At 34.0% G+C, this 14,989-nt stretch overlaps 2 protein-coding genes across 3 annotated transcripts in view; one reads left to right on the top strand and one right to left on the bottom strand.

Annotated features, from left to right (window-relative positions):
- The window catches only part of ITGA4 (integrin subunit alpha 4), a 90,311-nt gene extending 84,519 nt beyond the window's left edge, over nucleotides 1-5,792 (top strand). For both annotated transcript variants that reach the window (XM_061135232.1, XM_061135231.1), the window contains 4 exons: nucleotides 265-384; nucleotides 2,124-2,222; nucleotides 2,594-2,713; nucleotides 3,185-5,792. In XM_061135232.1, the coding sequence (XP_060991215.1) occupies nucleotides 265-384; nucleotides 2,124-2,222; nucleotides 2,594-2,713; nucleotides 3,185-3,283 (438 nt within the window). In that variant the 3' untranslated portion in view covers nucleotides 3,284-5,792. The remainder of the gene's footprint in view (nucleotides 1-264; nucleotides 385-2,123; nucleotides 2,223-2,593; nucleotides 2,714-3,184) is intronic.
- Nucleotides 5,793-5,971: 179 nt separating this feature from the next.
- CERKL (ceramide kinase like) overlaps nucleotides 5,972-14,989 on the bottom strand; it is a 127,639-nt gene continuing 118,621 nt past the window's right edge. The window contains exons 7-13 of the mRNA XM_061135007.1: nucleotides 14,626-14,803; nucleotides 14,485-14,544; nucleotides 13,871-13,896; nucleotides 13,667-13,775; nucleotides 10,943-11,039; nucleotides 6,846-7,024; nucleotides 5,972-6,053 (exon numbers count right to left, since the gene is read on the bottom strand). Coding sequence (XP_060990990.1) covers nucleotides 5,972-6,053; nucleotides 6,846-7,024; nucleotides 10,943-11,039; nucleotides 13,667-13,775; nucleotides 13,871-13,896; nucleotides 14,485-14,544; nucleotides 14,626-14,803 — 731 coding nt within the window. The remainder of the gene's footprint in view (nucleotides 6,054-6,845; nucleotides 7,025-10,942; nucleotides 11,040-13,666; nucleotides 13,776-13,870; nucleotides 13,897-14,484; nucleotides 14,545-14,625; nucleotides 14,804-14,989) is intronic.

Below are 14,989 nucleotides of genomic sequence, written 5' to 3'. Positions count from 1 at the left end.
ATTTTCATAAAAATAATGAAACATATGATACAGTTCAAATACTTGTTTTTGTTATAATTTACTATAAATATTTGTGTTTTCTTTGAAGCAAGATAATTTTTAACTGCCACTAATGAAAGCATATCCTTAATTCCATGTTTATAGCAAGATAAATTTTTGCACATGCCAGTAATGGGAGCAGATCTTGAATTCCACATAAAATATTTTAGCCATCTTTTTTAAAATGTTGAAATTTTAACATAGCTCTTTTGTATTTTTTAAAAGTACTGCATGAAAGCTGATCCATATTGCTTAGATATCTCGTGCCATTTTGGGAAAATGGACAGTGGAAAAGAAGCCAGTGTTCACATTCAATTGGAAGGTCGGCCATCCATTTTAGAAATGGTAAGTCTATGATACAGTGACAACTTTGTGGATAAGATTTCAGACAGACCTCACAAACACAACCATCTTATACAGGTAGGATGGTAAGTAAGGAGGCATTCAGCAAATTAAGAAGGCATGAATGACTGTAAAATCTGGAATGAAATTCTAAAACTATTCCCATTTATTACTTCAAAATACACTGTCTAAATGACATGGTTTTAGTAACTAAACAGATAACGTAGGCTATAAAATAGACTATAATTTTGAGATTTTAGAAAGCATGTCCAACTGTTTATGAATGTCACTCAAATCAATGTTAACTGCCTTAACATTTCATATATCCTTAAAGTTATTTACACATTATGCTTAAAGACCTACTATTGTATATAGTATACATTTACTAAAAATTAAGACTTCCATACAATCTAAAACATCAAAATTTAACAAAACACAAACATACAAGAACACAAACACACTTTTAAGGACATGAACTTTGAAGGCTGGAATTAAAAATTAACTAAATACACGTTAGACTTTTTCCTGGAAAGGAGTGTGTATATTTATGAGAAGTACTTTGAGATAAAATTTTCTTATCTGATCAATATGGGTAATAGATCTTTTTCAGAGTTGTTCAGATTAGATGATCATTATAAAGCACTTAGTACATAGCACATAATAAGCCAAAGGAAATGACAGCTATCATATTCTGTTTAGAGGAGAAGTTGAAATGACCACAAGGTGGTTAAGAGGAAGACGCATCAGACAGGGAAATAGGAGCTATCCATTTTAGTTGGAAGTTATTTAAACTTTTGTGGTCTGCCTTCATACTCTCAAGGTTCATTGTTCTCACCAGTGGGCACCAGTGGTGTTTTGGACCAGATACGTCTTTGTGGTCAGGGGCTGTCCTGTGCTTGTAGGATACTTCTCAGAACAGCTGGCCTCTACCCCCTACCTACTACACTAGCACCCCCTCCCCATTCCTGCCAGCCAGAAATGTCTCCAGACATAAATGACCATCCTCCAGGGTACAGAATCATCCCTGTTGAAAAGCACTGCTCCAGATAAAGTACGTAATTTATTTTTAGCTCTAAAATTCGACATGTTCTCTCCAAAATGTTAAATAACCTTTACACAGTAGTTTTAACTTTTGCAGGTCATAGACTTCTGTAAGAATTTGATCAAAGAATATATTCTCATCTACCCTAATGAACACACATATAAAAAAAAAAATCCCAATTTTGAATAAAATTTCAAAGGGCCTTGGAGTTTGTGAAGCCCATCCACAGATGTCTAAGCCCTGAATTCTGGGTTATGAAGTCCCTCTCTCTGTTAGACAGTAAAACTGAATTCATCCAGTGATTTTATTTTTGAATGCTATAAATATTTGTACCAGATTTTTTCATTGTAGCATTTGGTATACTATCTGTATTTGATCACAGGTAGGATGGTAAGTAAGAAGGCATTCAACAAAACAAATAGTATACCAAATACTAAAAGAAAAGCCCAAATAAAATTGAGTAAATGTTTATCAAAGTCTTCCCTAAGGAAAAAATATACTAATAACTATCAAATAAAATTAAATATTAATTAATACAAAGGACATGCCTTTGGAACTAAAGCAAGCATTGCATTGCAATTAAGTACGAATGGTGAAATAAGTTGGAGAAGATAAATTGTGAAAACTTTTAGTTTTTCATGATCCTTACCTGCTATATGTTTTCATGAAATAAAACTATGTCTCTCTTTTTTTTAAACAGGATGAGACTAGAGCACTGAAGTTTGAAATAAGAGCAACAGCTTTTCCGGAGCCAAATCCCAAAGTTATTGAACTAATGAAGGATGAGAATGTTGCACATGTAAGATTACCCTTTTAACTGAAACATAAAGATTATGGGAAAAAAATATTGCCAGGGTGTTTGGTCAGAGAGCCAACCACAGAGAGCCTAAAATACTTTACTGGGGAGTGGCATTTTGTACAACTGCCAGGAAGGAATGACAGCTCTTTCAGAAGGTGATTTTGGCAGAATGAACTGGAGGAAGAACCAGACACGGCACACGACACTCCCTGTTTTAATAAACATTTACCAGTGTTTCCTATGGTTGTGTTAGAACAGCAAGAGAATGGGAAGGAATATTCTAAATACTGTTGGGGAAAGTAGAGGGGCTTCAAAGGAAATAGAGGCAAGTTTTTTAAATGGTGGTTCTTTCTTTTGGTTAATTTATGTAGGTTCTCCTCGAAGGACTACATCATCAAAGACCCAGACGCCATTTCACTATAATGATTATTTCAAGTAGCTTGCTACTTGGACTTATTTTACTTTTCTTCATTTCTTATGTTATGTGGAAGGTAAGCCTTTAATAATTACCAATGTTGAACCACTCAAAATTCCATTCTTGAGTTTTCTCCAAGCCAACTTGTGACTCCCACATTACTAGATTAAAGTATTTCAGTATTTTTAATGTTAACCTTAAATTCCTATGTGGACTGATATTTAATAGTACTGATCATGTTTCTCTTAACTTCAGTACCAAAGTCTTTCTAGAAAATATGCTTTCTTAAAGATAACTGATTTTTCAATGAATATTCAATATTCAGAAGTTTTGAAAGACTTTCTAAAAAAGCATTTAGAAAGTATGCTGAATTTCAGTTTTGGAGCATGTGCATGCAGCACTGAAAAACCCTATAGTAACAACAAAACAAGGCTCTTTAACCCAGTATCTCCCACACTAATTTTTACTGACTACAATTGTCATTGACTGTTTAGACATTTAATATGTTCATAACTATACAGCAGTGATTATACAATGTTATTTTCAGGCTGGCTTCTTCAAAAGACAGTACAAATCTATCCTACAAGAAGAAAACAGAAGAGACAGTTGGAGTTACATTAACAGTAAAAGTGATAAAGATGACTGAATACTTCTTTCAAGTGAACAGAACAACTCAGGTTACAATATATTTAAAAAGCATTTTAGACATTGTTTACAAGAAACCATGAACTCTGCTCAGACTTCTTTTATGTACTTCTTTTAATAACAACCATGTGACATGTCATGTCTTCATCATTGCTTGGACTTTTCATCTTCATTGTCTTTGGGTATATTACAGCATTACCTTTAGAGTTATTTTCTCTCAGAGGATAATATTGCAGCTCTTAAATGGATATAAAAACACTAAAGCATCAACTTATTCAAGAGAAAAAAATCTCTGGAAGATATCTTGAAAGTGCATCTGAATTAAAACTATGTGGGGGAAGCAAACAACTCATCTGGAGAAGACTTGGACTTTTCGTTTCATTCCTTTAAAAGAAATACTATTCACCATATGTGTGTGCTTTGGTAAAATTAATTCCACCCAATAGGCAATGACTCATTCCTAATAGCTCTTTGAGAATTGTTTTGAATATGTTCTCTAGAAATATTTAGCAGAATTTTTCAACAAGCTGTCACCAAATTTTCTAATGAATAGAAAAGAACCACTATCATTTTAAAGCAGATATCTTTAAAGACACTGATTTGTAATCTGTTTCCTGTGAGCTTTGATCAGCAACCAGTCTATGAATATTATGGTCTGATGAGCAAACTTCAGACTGAACTTATACACTGGTTTGAGCTTAAAGGGGTGATTTCTGGATAATTATTGTCTATACAGCCATGTATTTTTTTCTTTCTGTACATATATATATATATATATATATATACACATAATTTTCTAAAAGAATATATGTTGATATAGGTATAAATCCAATTAAGTCATTTTGTAACACAATTTTATCAAGGTAAAGGTACTGAAGAGTAAAGTGTAATAAACTGCACTCCACTATCAAAAAAAAAAAAAAAAACAAATCCATCTTTAGTCAAATTTTTTGTTTATAAAAACAATACTTAGAATTCTAATTTATATTCTAAAATAGATTGAATGTTGCACTTTAGCTGATATTTGAAATGTAAATACACTGATATATGTAAAACATGAAAACTGTACCTCACTAATTTAAAAATCAGAGCCTTCCAAAGATGATATTGGGGACAAATATTTCATACAAATTAGATACTATTTAAAATGTGGACTGTCAAAATTCAGCAAATAAATAAATTCTTGTTTGGATGTTATTCTTTTCTCCTCAAGTGTAAGTATGAAACCAGTACTATAAGGGCATTCTCTTCTGCATGGAACTAGAAAACAAAATTCACAAATTTAACTGTAAATTGAAAAATGTAGATTTGGCTTGGATAAAAATATGACATGAAAATTTCCATGTTTTAGTGATAAGTGAAATATTTTAAGTTTTTTGTTGATATTATCTTACATACTTTTATAATGAAGTAATTTCTTTCTGGGTCTAAAATAATTTATATGCCTCTTCATTTGCAAATAGTCATTTTTTGTAATATTTATTCTTGCCTATGAACTAAATGCTGATAACTGCAGAACATAACTTCATCTGATTTGTTCCTACGTCTAACTTGATAGGAAAGTTGTGGCCAAATTTTCAAAATCTGTTATGGGACGTGATAAGTTAGGGGCCAGTCTTTACTGTTATGGAAAAGGATTTCTTCATATGAGGTCCCTGCCAACAGCTGTCTTCCCCAGACTGCTTCATTTTTGTTATCTGCTCACATATTGGTGGCTGGAAAATGAGAAATGCACAGCGATCGGTGAAGGCCATCTGAGCAGTGAGACCCAGCGAGCATGAAACCTCCTATCTTGGTGTGTAACTAAAAGAAATTAAAATTTTTAAAGTAGTTCTTTCAAGAAAATGTCTAGGCTCATTGGTAGAAAATCAAATCCAAATTTAGAACTGCTTTCTCAAGGATGATCCCTGAGGAAATTTAAATTTGGTTCTTTCCTACTAGAAATAACAGCATTTCAGGTAGCATATAGTTTAATGCAAACAGCATGCTAGAATTGTCAGATAGCAGGACTTTCAGGAGCAAGAGGAACACAGCTCCCTACTGGGCCTGATTATGACTCCTTATATATTGTGCATAGTTGGTGTACAATGGACTTCAAACTCCTGTCACCTTGAGTTTTCAACTTTCAGAGACCGTCACAAAATTGGTGCTATAACTTTAATCCATCTTTTTTTGTTTTTGACAAGTAGTCTAAATGTTAGAGATTTTAAGGAAAAAAAATAGTATTATTTCTGGTTATATGATTTCCTAAATGTGTAATTTTGAAATATAATCTTGCTGGAATACTTACCTCATCAGGATATCAGAACATTCTTACATGAACTCTGATCTGTTGGCACCAAGCTATTGAAATTTAACATCAGAATTGATGGGCTCAAATCCAGGAAGAAAGAATCCGAATTATTTCACTTTGGAATTAATCAAAGTTAAATATTGATATATCCTGTTTAAATTTCAAATACCGGAGATGTTTATTTTCCATTCCAATAAATACTCTTGTAAAACCAAAATTTCAGTTGTTTTGTATATATTTCATGTCTTATTTTTTTTAAATCTAGAAGCTAATTTTAGTAACATCAAAAATAGCAATTTTAATTTCTTTTCAAAATAGAGATTTTTTTCCTTATCAAAATATCTGATTAATTAAAACATATCCTTTCATATTAAAATTCTAGTTTCCACATTCCTCTTATAAACAACTACATGTTATTTTGGAATCATTCATTTCTTCCATGCTTCTTCCATAAAGATTGATAAGTCTTGGGTGTACTCTGTAAGGAATATAATATACATGACTGATTATTTGATTAACCTATCATTCTGTTATTTTTCATACATAACACCTATTGAATGCAGTGCATACTACCAAATTCAAATCTAATGATAACCAACAAACATATATTCATGGCAGAGCTGCCATCTAGAAAAAAATGCAGGACCTGATAAATCAGTAGCACTAATTCCTGAAAAGCCCAGTAAATTGTGCCTGTAGAAAGCTCACATCTAGCAGGCTACTCAGAGAGCCCTGCACACGTCCACTCACAGAGTCATAATGCTTATGAGTTTACCTGTTTATAACCATTTGCTCTTGCTAATAAATAATATGTAAAATTGTTCTTATGTAAAGTATGCTTTGGAAAGATGATAAAAGCAAACTGCTAAACACAAGTATTTGTTGTGGGTAAAAGGAAATTTTAAAAGTGGTTAAAATTTTAAATTGTAACCATCTGCCATTCAAATAACTTCATGAGGTATAAGATCTTAATCTATTTTTAAAAATTCAAAGTGGAATTTTCAGACATACATTATCTGTATAGTTTATGAAGAATGGTAATTTGGAATGCCAACATAGAGACTCATAACCAAAGAAAATGGTTGTACATAACAGTTGGTGAATAAATACAAGGTTATACTTTTTATTAAAATTGTACATGTGTCTTTTTATGCGTTCCTGATTTACTATCTAGACAGCTGCCTGCTTCAATGGTATAAATGGAAACTTCCTTCTTGTAACTGTTAGTTCCGTGTCTGACAGACATATAAGGTGGTGAATACTTACTTACCTAACATGGACCTCTGATGCAACTTCCATTAAATCACCATCTACATTCCAAGGGAAACAATTTCCTGAAGCAGTTTCACATGGTCCATGATCTTCCTCTGGAGGGGGTCCACTGCTGTTACTCCTTGGGCGAACTTTTACTTCTTCAACAGTGTAAGTATCAACAAATGGAAAATTGAACTAAAAAAAATTAATGCAAATAACCTTGGTACTTGCTTTATACCTAACTGTAATGCAAATTAGTAAAGTTCACTGTGCTCTCACTTGCAAGTAAATATCAGTGTTCACGCTGATGTTTTTATAGCTTTGAAACTTATCAGTTCCAATTTCTTTGGATGAAGCCTTTTCTGAAGTTTTGCAAGTTCATTTAGATGTAGCAGCTGGCAAACTTATTTTCTGACAAATAGTACATGTCTCTGAAACTGTATACAATAATTTCTAATTAAAGAGTAAATATTTAATACTAGTCTATTTTTATAGAGGATTTATATAATCCACTGAATTATTGTCAGCTAGTTTAGCTGATGTAAACAAACTCTAAAATAAGTTTCACATTTGGGATTTCATTACGAGAAGTTTAACTTAAGAAGGTGAAAAGAGAAAGTAAGTCTATCCAGTGTTATTTTTGCCAGTGTTTGCCTGCCTCACCCTCACTTTAAAGATAGACACAAGTTGCAAGATGATTAGGGTTGCTTTCTGACCACGCTTGAATGATGAGAAGTCAGCTTCATATTTCATTCTTTAGCCATACTACCGAAAGCAATCTATAAACTTAACGTGATCCCTATCAAATTACACATGGCATTTTTCACAGAACTAGAACAAATGACCCTAAAATTTATATGGAACCATCAAAGACCCAGGTTTGCGAAAGCAATCTTGAGGAAAAGGAACAAAGCAGGAGGCCTAACCCTCCAGACTTCAGACAACACTACAAAGCTACAAGAATGAAACTGTATGGTGGTATTGGCACCAAAAGAGACACATAGATCAATGGAACTGAATAGAGCACCTAGAAATAAGCCCACACGCCTACAGACAGTTAATGCTTGACAAAGGAGGCAGGAATATACAAGAGGGAAAAAGTCAGTAATCCACAGAGACAGGCCTCGGGAGAAACCTAACCCATACCCCCTGCGGTATTTGTTAATGGCAGCCCTAGAAAATTAACACAATGACCAAAACACGGGAAACCTGGTGGAGGTCGGCAACAGGTGAGGCTGTAACACAGGAAAAGGCTAGAATACAAGGGGCCACGTGTTCCTCAATGAGAACATTCAATGTCATCCTGATGACCATAAGATTGAAGAATTAGAAAAGGGGTATATCATATCTGTACTTTAGAAAAATCTGTCTAGAAGGAAGTGTGGAGGATAAGACCAGAGAAAAGAAAGGCCAGGAGGAGGCTGTTGTAAGCAAGAAGGGATTAACTGGTGGTCTGGTTGTAAGAAACGAGGGAGAGGGGTCCAGGGTAACCCCAGGATGGGCAGAGAGTGGTGCCGTTGCCCTGTGTAGGGAAATGGAGCACCATCAGGGGAGAGGGCAGTAAGGTAAACAGTGGATGTGCTCGATTCAAGATGCCCGTGAGTTCTGTAACCTCAGCACACAGAAAGGCACAGTGACCCTGCAGATCAGAAGGGAGGAGAGAACGCTTGGTAGTGAGCAAAGTTCAGATGGTGGTTCAAGCAATGGAAGGCAATGAGGTCACCCAGGAAAAGGTATCATGAAAAGATAAAGTTACAAACAAATCCCTGGGGAAGCACCAGCTCTTAAGGGTTTTAAACTTCCTACCAAAAATGAGGGTCAAAGTGAATGAGGAATTGTATGAACAGAGAACGGTCAGCTACAGGATGGAGTTGAAAGAACTTGAGTAATTTTTACCTTCTATCTATTTTACACAGAGATGGGAAAGGCAAGATGTGTTGCCTACAAATGATGGTTTTCAATACGTTCTACAACTGTTTGCATACATGAACATTCAGTTCAACCTGGTGAAGATGGTTCACAGACCTAGACTGTTGCTTTCTTTGGGCTGAAGTGCTGCATTTCCCTTCCTGGATACCAGAACTGCTACTAGACAGTAGGATAATAGCATTTTATATTTATCTTGTCTTTATAATCTTACATAATTTATATAAATTTACATTTTTGAACATATAAGCATGAAGAGACTTACATTTTTTAACATATCAGCATGAAAAGACTACATACACATGTATATGTATATATGTACATCTACAATTTTTTAACAAATGAAAGCAGTCACCTTGAGAATCAATCATACTATTCCTACTATATATCATTAAACAAAATATTTTAGAATTTCTTTGCAAAACATTACAGGACAATAGCATGGACTTGAATTTTTGGAAAGAGCTTAGCCAATCAGTTAAATCTAATGAAACACACACACAGAGGCAATAGTTTCTTGTATCACAAGCAAGATATGACTGGTCAAGTACATGAGAAAAAAATGTTATATTTTGCATCACATGGTCTCCTTTTGAAAAAGTTATTTTCCTATAGATACAGAATTATATTTATTACTATGTTCATATTTTTATAGTAAGCATCTATTACTTTTAAAGTCAGAAGAAAGCTACTTTCATATCGAACAAAAGGATTAAAGAAAAGTTACCTAAGACATTTGCCCATTAGCCATTCCAAAAGAGAACTTCCATAAGTAGTTTGTGCAATCATGCATCCCTAAAATAAATACCAGCTTCTCAAGGAAAGTATCTTAAGGTTATTACTTCTTTAAATTCTCAGAACTATTTAGTAGAAAAGTTTATACCAAGGTAATGACATTCATTATCTCTTGGAATATAGAATTTTGAGTGCTTTTTATATTGCTATTTTGCTTCTATTTTCTGATTTAGAAAAAAAGCAATAGAAATGTATTGCTTTGGGATTAAGAAAAATAATAAAGTTGCAAACAAAATTAGCAACATTTGAAAAGGAATACATTCCTTTAAAAATCAATAAATCACTATTTCCCAAAACACAGCCATAAAGTCATTAGTCAGTCTCACAACTTACATTACATCTGCTTTTGTACACTCTGTCTCATTAGAGATTTATATTTAAGGAAAATAGGACTATATCTAATTGTTATAATTTCCTAAACATTTCATTCAGTTGGTTGCTCAACAAACACTGATCAAATAATGTAGTAGGCAGAAGAGAACCAAAACTTCATGAGGCCTGCCCAAGAAAGTTTAAAATTATAAAGAAGCAAAAATGGGAGCCTTGCAGTGACTATCTATGTAAGCAAGATTTAGTGCTGGTCACCAGCTGAATTTACTCTCCTCCTTCCACCTGTTCTCCCCCAACTACATCCAGGCACAATTTTATACCCGTAAGAAGGTGTGAGACTGTATGGTTTTACATGCCTACTACGTACTTCAAGATTCATAATTTCAGAAATTCACATATTTATGGATCAGTTTCCTAATAACTGACTCAAGTACCTGCCAAAAGAATATGGCTTATAATAGTTATTACTTCTCTTTAAAATGAATATCTTAAATGGAAATATAATAATTTTACCTATCTCTACAAATACCACACACATCTAAGTTTAGAATAAAATAAATAACATCTATATAAAAGTGGTGTATTCTAAAGTATATTTTTGAAAATTTATTTCAATCAATGTAAGTAGGCAGATCTTGAACAAATGAAAGGAAAATCCAAAAGTCATACTTTAGAGAGAGTCTGATATCATAAAATCAAGAAGATTAAAAATCTTAGGTTTCACTTCTCTTTATTCTGAAGAACAGCTGAGTATAATTTTTATCCTTAATTTACTACACATTTCAATATAACACTACATTTTCTATTTTCTCTTTGAACACACACACACATAAAATATATATAACCACCAACCCACAACTCAAAAAAGGCCAATCTGTATTAATACTGGTGGATACTTTTCAAAATTTGAAGAAAGCGCAAACTGAAAAAAAAAAAAAACAGATTAATGTATTCAGAAGAAAATAAAGCCTTACAAGGCAGGACTTGATGTCAATTCTGACAGCATCTTACGCCCCATGATTAATTGCTTTGCACATAAGTAATCCAAATGCTTTACTATACCTGGTTTTTAATACTCGCATATCTTTTCAGGTGTTTTATAAATTCTGGTCGAGAAGTGTTTCGTGCAGTTATAAGAGCCATGCTTCCATTATTTAATCTGAAATTAAATATTTGTATTTGACATCAAAACATTTATTAAGAGATTACATCAGAAATTACTCTGTATCATTCTTTCTAACAAATAATCTCTACTAGAAGTTGTAGGCAAGTCGATAAATAACATTCTATTTATCTAAAATTCTTAAACCATATTTTTCTGCATTCTTCTTAAAATGAAACAGCCTTTCAGATTAGTTTTATTAGACAACCAACTTCCTTCTTACCAAGCACTGACATTAAGGGCTTTTTAAAAAATTGAATCATCATGCATCCTATTCACATATCAAGACATAATTTGAAATGTACTTACTTAGAGAATGTAAAACCGTGTTTTTTTTTTTTAAAGATGTGTTGCAAAATAGTTAATCAGTACAAATGGTGTAACAATTAGTTCAACAGTTTTAAAAATCTAACATTTGATTTAAACATTTATTTAAGGGCAGGTCTAAGTGACAGGAAACAAGATAAATCAAAGCGACCCTTGGATGGATGAACTGGATGAACAAACACTACCATACATGTTCAGTTAAATGACTGCACATTTTAATCTTGCATAACTGTTTGGTTCAATATAAGAGGGTGCAAATTTAGAGGTGTGATTTAGTGCCAAAAAGCCACTCACAGATGCATCTAGCTTTAGAAGGCAGTTTGCAGAAATATGTGCAAATGACTCCTAGGCTCAATTTCAGTGCAAATATAAAGTTATTCCAAGAACAACAACAACGACATAAAAAAGAGCTCTTTAAATCTTAGGGAACCTCAGGTTAGAGCTGTAAAGGACCCTGGAGATTATCCAGTCATTCACTCAACTTATGTAGAATGAAAAGAAGTCCCCAAGTTTAAGTGATTGGGTCAAAGACAGAAAAACAAAAATGATCCCTGGAACCAGAGCCCTTCATTCAGGGTCCAGCATTCCTTTTACCCATCATGTCACCTCTTCTCAACTGGAAATAAATATTCAACGATACCAAAACACAAGTGTTTTGTGTGTTCTTGATTTTAATTCTTTAGTTTTCATGTGTCTACCTTTCAATACTTATTAGTAGTTGAAACACATGCTATGTGCCTAGCACGCTTCTCAATATTTCCATATACTACTGCATTTAATCTTAGCAAAATTTGAATACAAAAAAATTAGTTCCTATCAGCAACTTGCACTGATGTATCTTAAAGTAAATTATACTTTCTTGTGAAAAAATAAAGCTGAAAGTTGAAACCCCTTTGTCATTTCCCTGAATCATTCAGAAGATAAATTTTGAGTATCTCGCTCAGCCAAGGCTCCTACATAAAGGCCCTTGCAAAAATGGCATGTTTGACTACAATCCACAGAAGACATCTCTAACCAGTCACCCTTCTCTGAAAAAGTCATCAATGCTGACCGAACCTGGAGAGTAAGCTGTGGACTTTCAGGCCAGCTGGAGAATATCTGGAGCAGCTGGAAGGAAGCATGAACCTACTGCTTCCCAGAGAGTGAGACTACCTCCCCAAAGGTCCTTGAGCAGACGTGCACGTGGAGATGGTGCAGGGTCAGAGCTGCACCGTGTCACGGCCTGGATGGCACAGCTCGGCTCAGCCGGCCAGGACCTCACTTCTCACCAGGACGCTTCCTTAGGGAGGCGAACAGCTACCTAAGGTTTCTGACGGCAGTGGGAGGAGACAATCAGGCTCAATTTCTAAACCATACAAGCGTCAAAGTACTCCTTGCAAGCTTCAGCACTAGAGATAATTAATGAGGGCCCTCACATCTGGTTTTTAAATAGTTCCTCTTCTTTTCTAACTTTAGATGTTTCCCTGTTTCTCACCTTCCTATCATTAGTCAAGGAAAACATTCTAAATCATCCCTTTGCCAATTGTTAATCCTTCAGGTTAAATATTTTGCAGGGAAGTTGAAACTAATCATTAAAATGATGTTATGAATTGCCAAAGTACATACATAAGTCATTCTTTCACTCCACTTTAGGGAAAAATTTAGATGTGATGATGTTATTCAACATTTATCACCCTTTCTTCTATGCTCTACAGGAATATAAGAGAAATATTTTCAGACCAATGATGGACAACTACATGAAAAGGATGTACAAGAGATGGATTAACTATCACTTGTGGATAAAATGATATATAAAATGTCTCATGAAAATGTGGGCAGTATATTCAGATGCATCACTATTCATACTAAATACAACTAAAATATTTCCTTTGACTAAAAATATCATACATACACACATACATGCCATTCTTGCTAAGGATGTTTACATTTGCACTAAAATTGAAAGTCAGGGACAGTCATAAGTATCAGAATTAAACATAATGTTCTCAATGACTGGTAAATAACATAAATAAAAGAGCAAAGTGGGCATAAATAACACAATAAGATCATGTCAATAAAACCCAAAGAATATTATTTTAGCTTCAGTGATATTAAAAAATCAGAGTAATTATTTTTGCAGTATAACAGCTGTTCTCAGCCTACTATGATGACAAATGCCTTAGAATCTCTAATACTATACAATCCAAGATGACTTCCTCTTGATCATATTCTAGATAGCCAAGAGTTAGCTAGCTATTCTGACAGATAAATGTGGTTTATAGAAAAGTATCAACAATTCAATAAAAACACTCACTAACCTGGTATTAGGTGCCAAGCCTCTAGGTGCCACTGAACACTGGCATGGAATTGCCATAATGCTGACATTCAAGAACTGGCCCTGGATCATTTGCCACTGATCATTACAATCTAAAGGTAATGGAAGGGATCAGTTATTTTCCCTCACCAGAGCAAAATGTCAATAAAGCCTGGCTCAGTTCTCAGGGAGGTAATTTCAGACTCACCAGATTTGGAATATCCTTGTGCCCTCCTAAAAGAAAACAAAAGAGACAAAAACACATCACACACAAAAAATGGCATCTATTAAACATGAGATGGTTGTAGAACTCAACATTATAGCTATTAGATAGTAAGTAAAAATATGTGAACAATTCCATTACTGCATTATTTGATTCACTGATTTATCAGTAACAATGATTTTCTTTTTTTTTAAAGACTACAGCACTTCCTTTGTGTGACTCCGAAAAATGTTTTTAGTATGCACTAGAAATGCTCATGAGGGCAGAAACTATGGATTTTGTTTGCTTGTTCATTGACTCATTGTGTCCAAAGTGTCTGGCATATAGCAGATAATCAATAAATAACTGCTGAATGGAAAGTTGGATGGATAAATGGATGGGTAGATGGAGGGGTAGAGTGAACAGTTGTTTCTGAAGGCAAATGCCAAGCTACATGGTCTAATAGTATCTGTAGCACTCCATGATTCTATATTCTTCACTAATATGATAGAATAACAACCAAATATCCCAAGTCTAATACACTGTTTATATCAAACTATTTTATGCTTTAAAAATAGATAAATATTCCTGTATTACTTTGAGTGAAGCTTTTAACTTACCTTTTTTCTAAATCCTGAGAGCTGTTAAATGGTAAAAATGATATTTCACATTCTTCCGGCCTACAACATAATGAAATCTGTTTTTAGCAGTCATTGACTCTGGGATATGAAATTTGGGGTTTACGAAAAAAAAAGACTTACTTTAGTTTTGCCAGTGCCTTCATGATAGCAAAATCCATCCGCTGGTTAGGGGACATCCATCGATGATTTTCTGCCACAGCCAAAGCTCTCCCACCAAAGCCAAACATGGCTGAGAACCCAAAGCGAAGAAACTTGCCAATGGTGCTGAAGGTACAGACATCGACTGGTTGTATATGCCCTTGGATGTTATGCCGAATATTAGTGTCAGTAAATACAGTCAAAATGGCAAACATAGAAGAGCATATTTATTTACTCATGGAAGAAGAAAGTGTCAGGTTACTTTATACTGTAATAAATATGCTGCTTTCTCTTGCACTCTTTTTGCCTACAACTGCAACTGCCATTTATAGCTTTTTTAGGTACT

Source organism: Dama dama, chromosome 33 (genome assembly GCF_033118175.1).
Source record: "Dama dama isolate Ldn47 chromosome 33, ASM3311817v1, whole genome shotgun sequence".
Taxonomy (NCBI): domain Eukaryota; kingdom Metazoa; phylum Chordata; class Mammalia; order Artiodactyla; family Cervidae; genus Dama; species Dama dama.
Note: the sequence above shows the minus strand (reverse complement) of the source record. Positions and strands in the feature narration are given on the sequence as shown.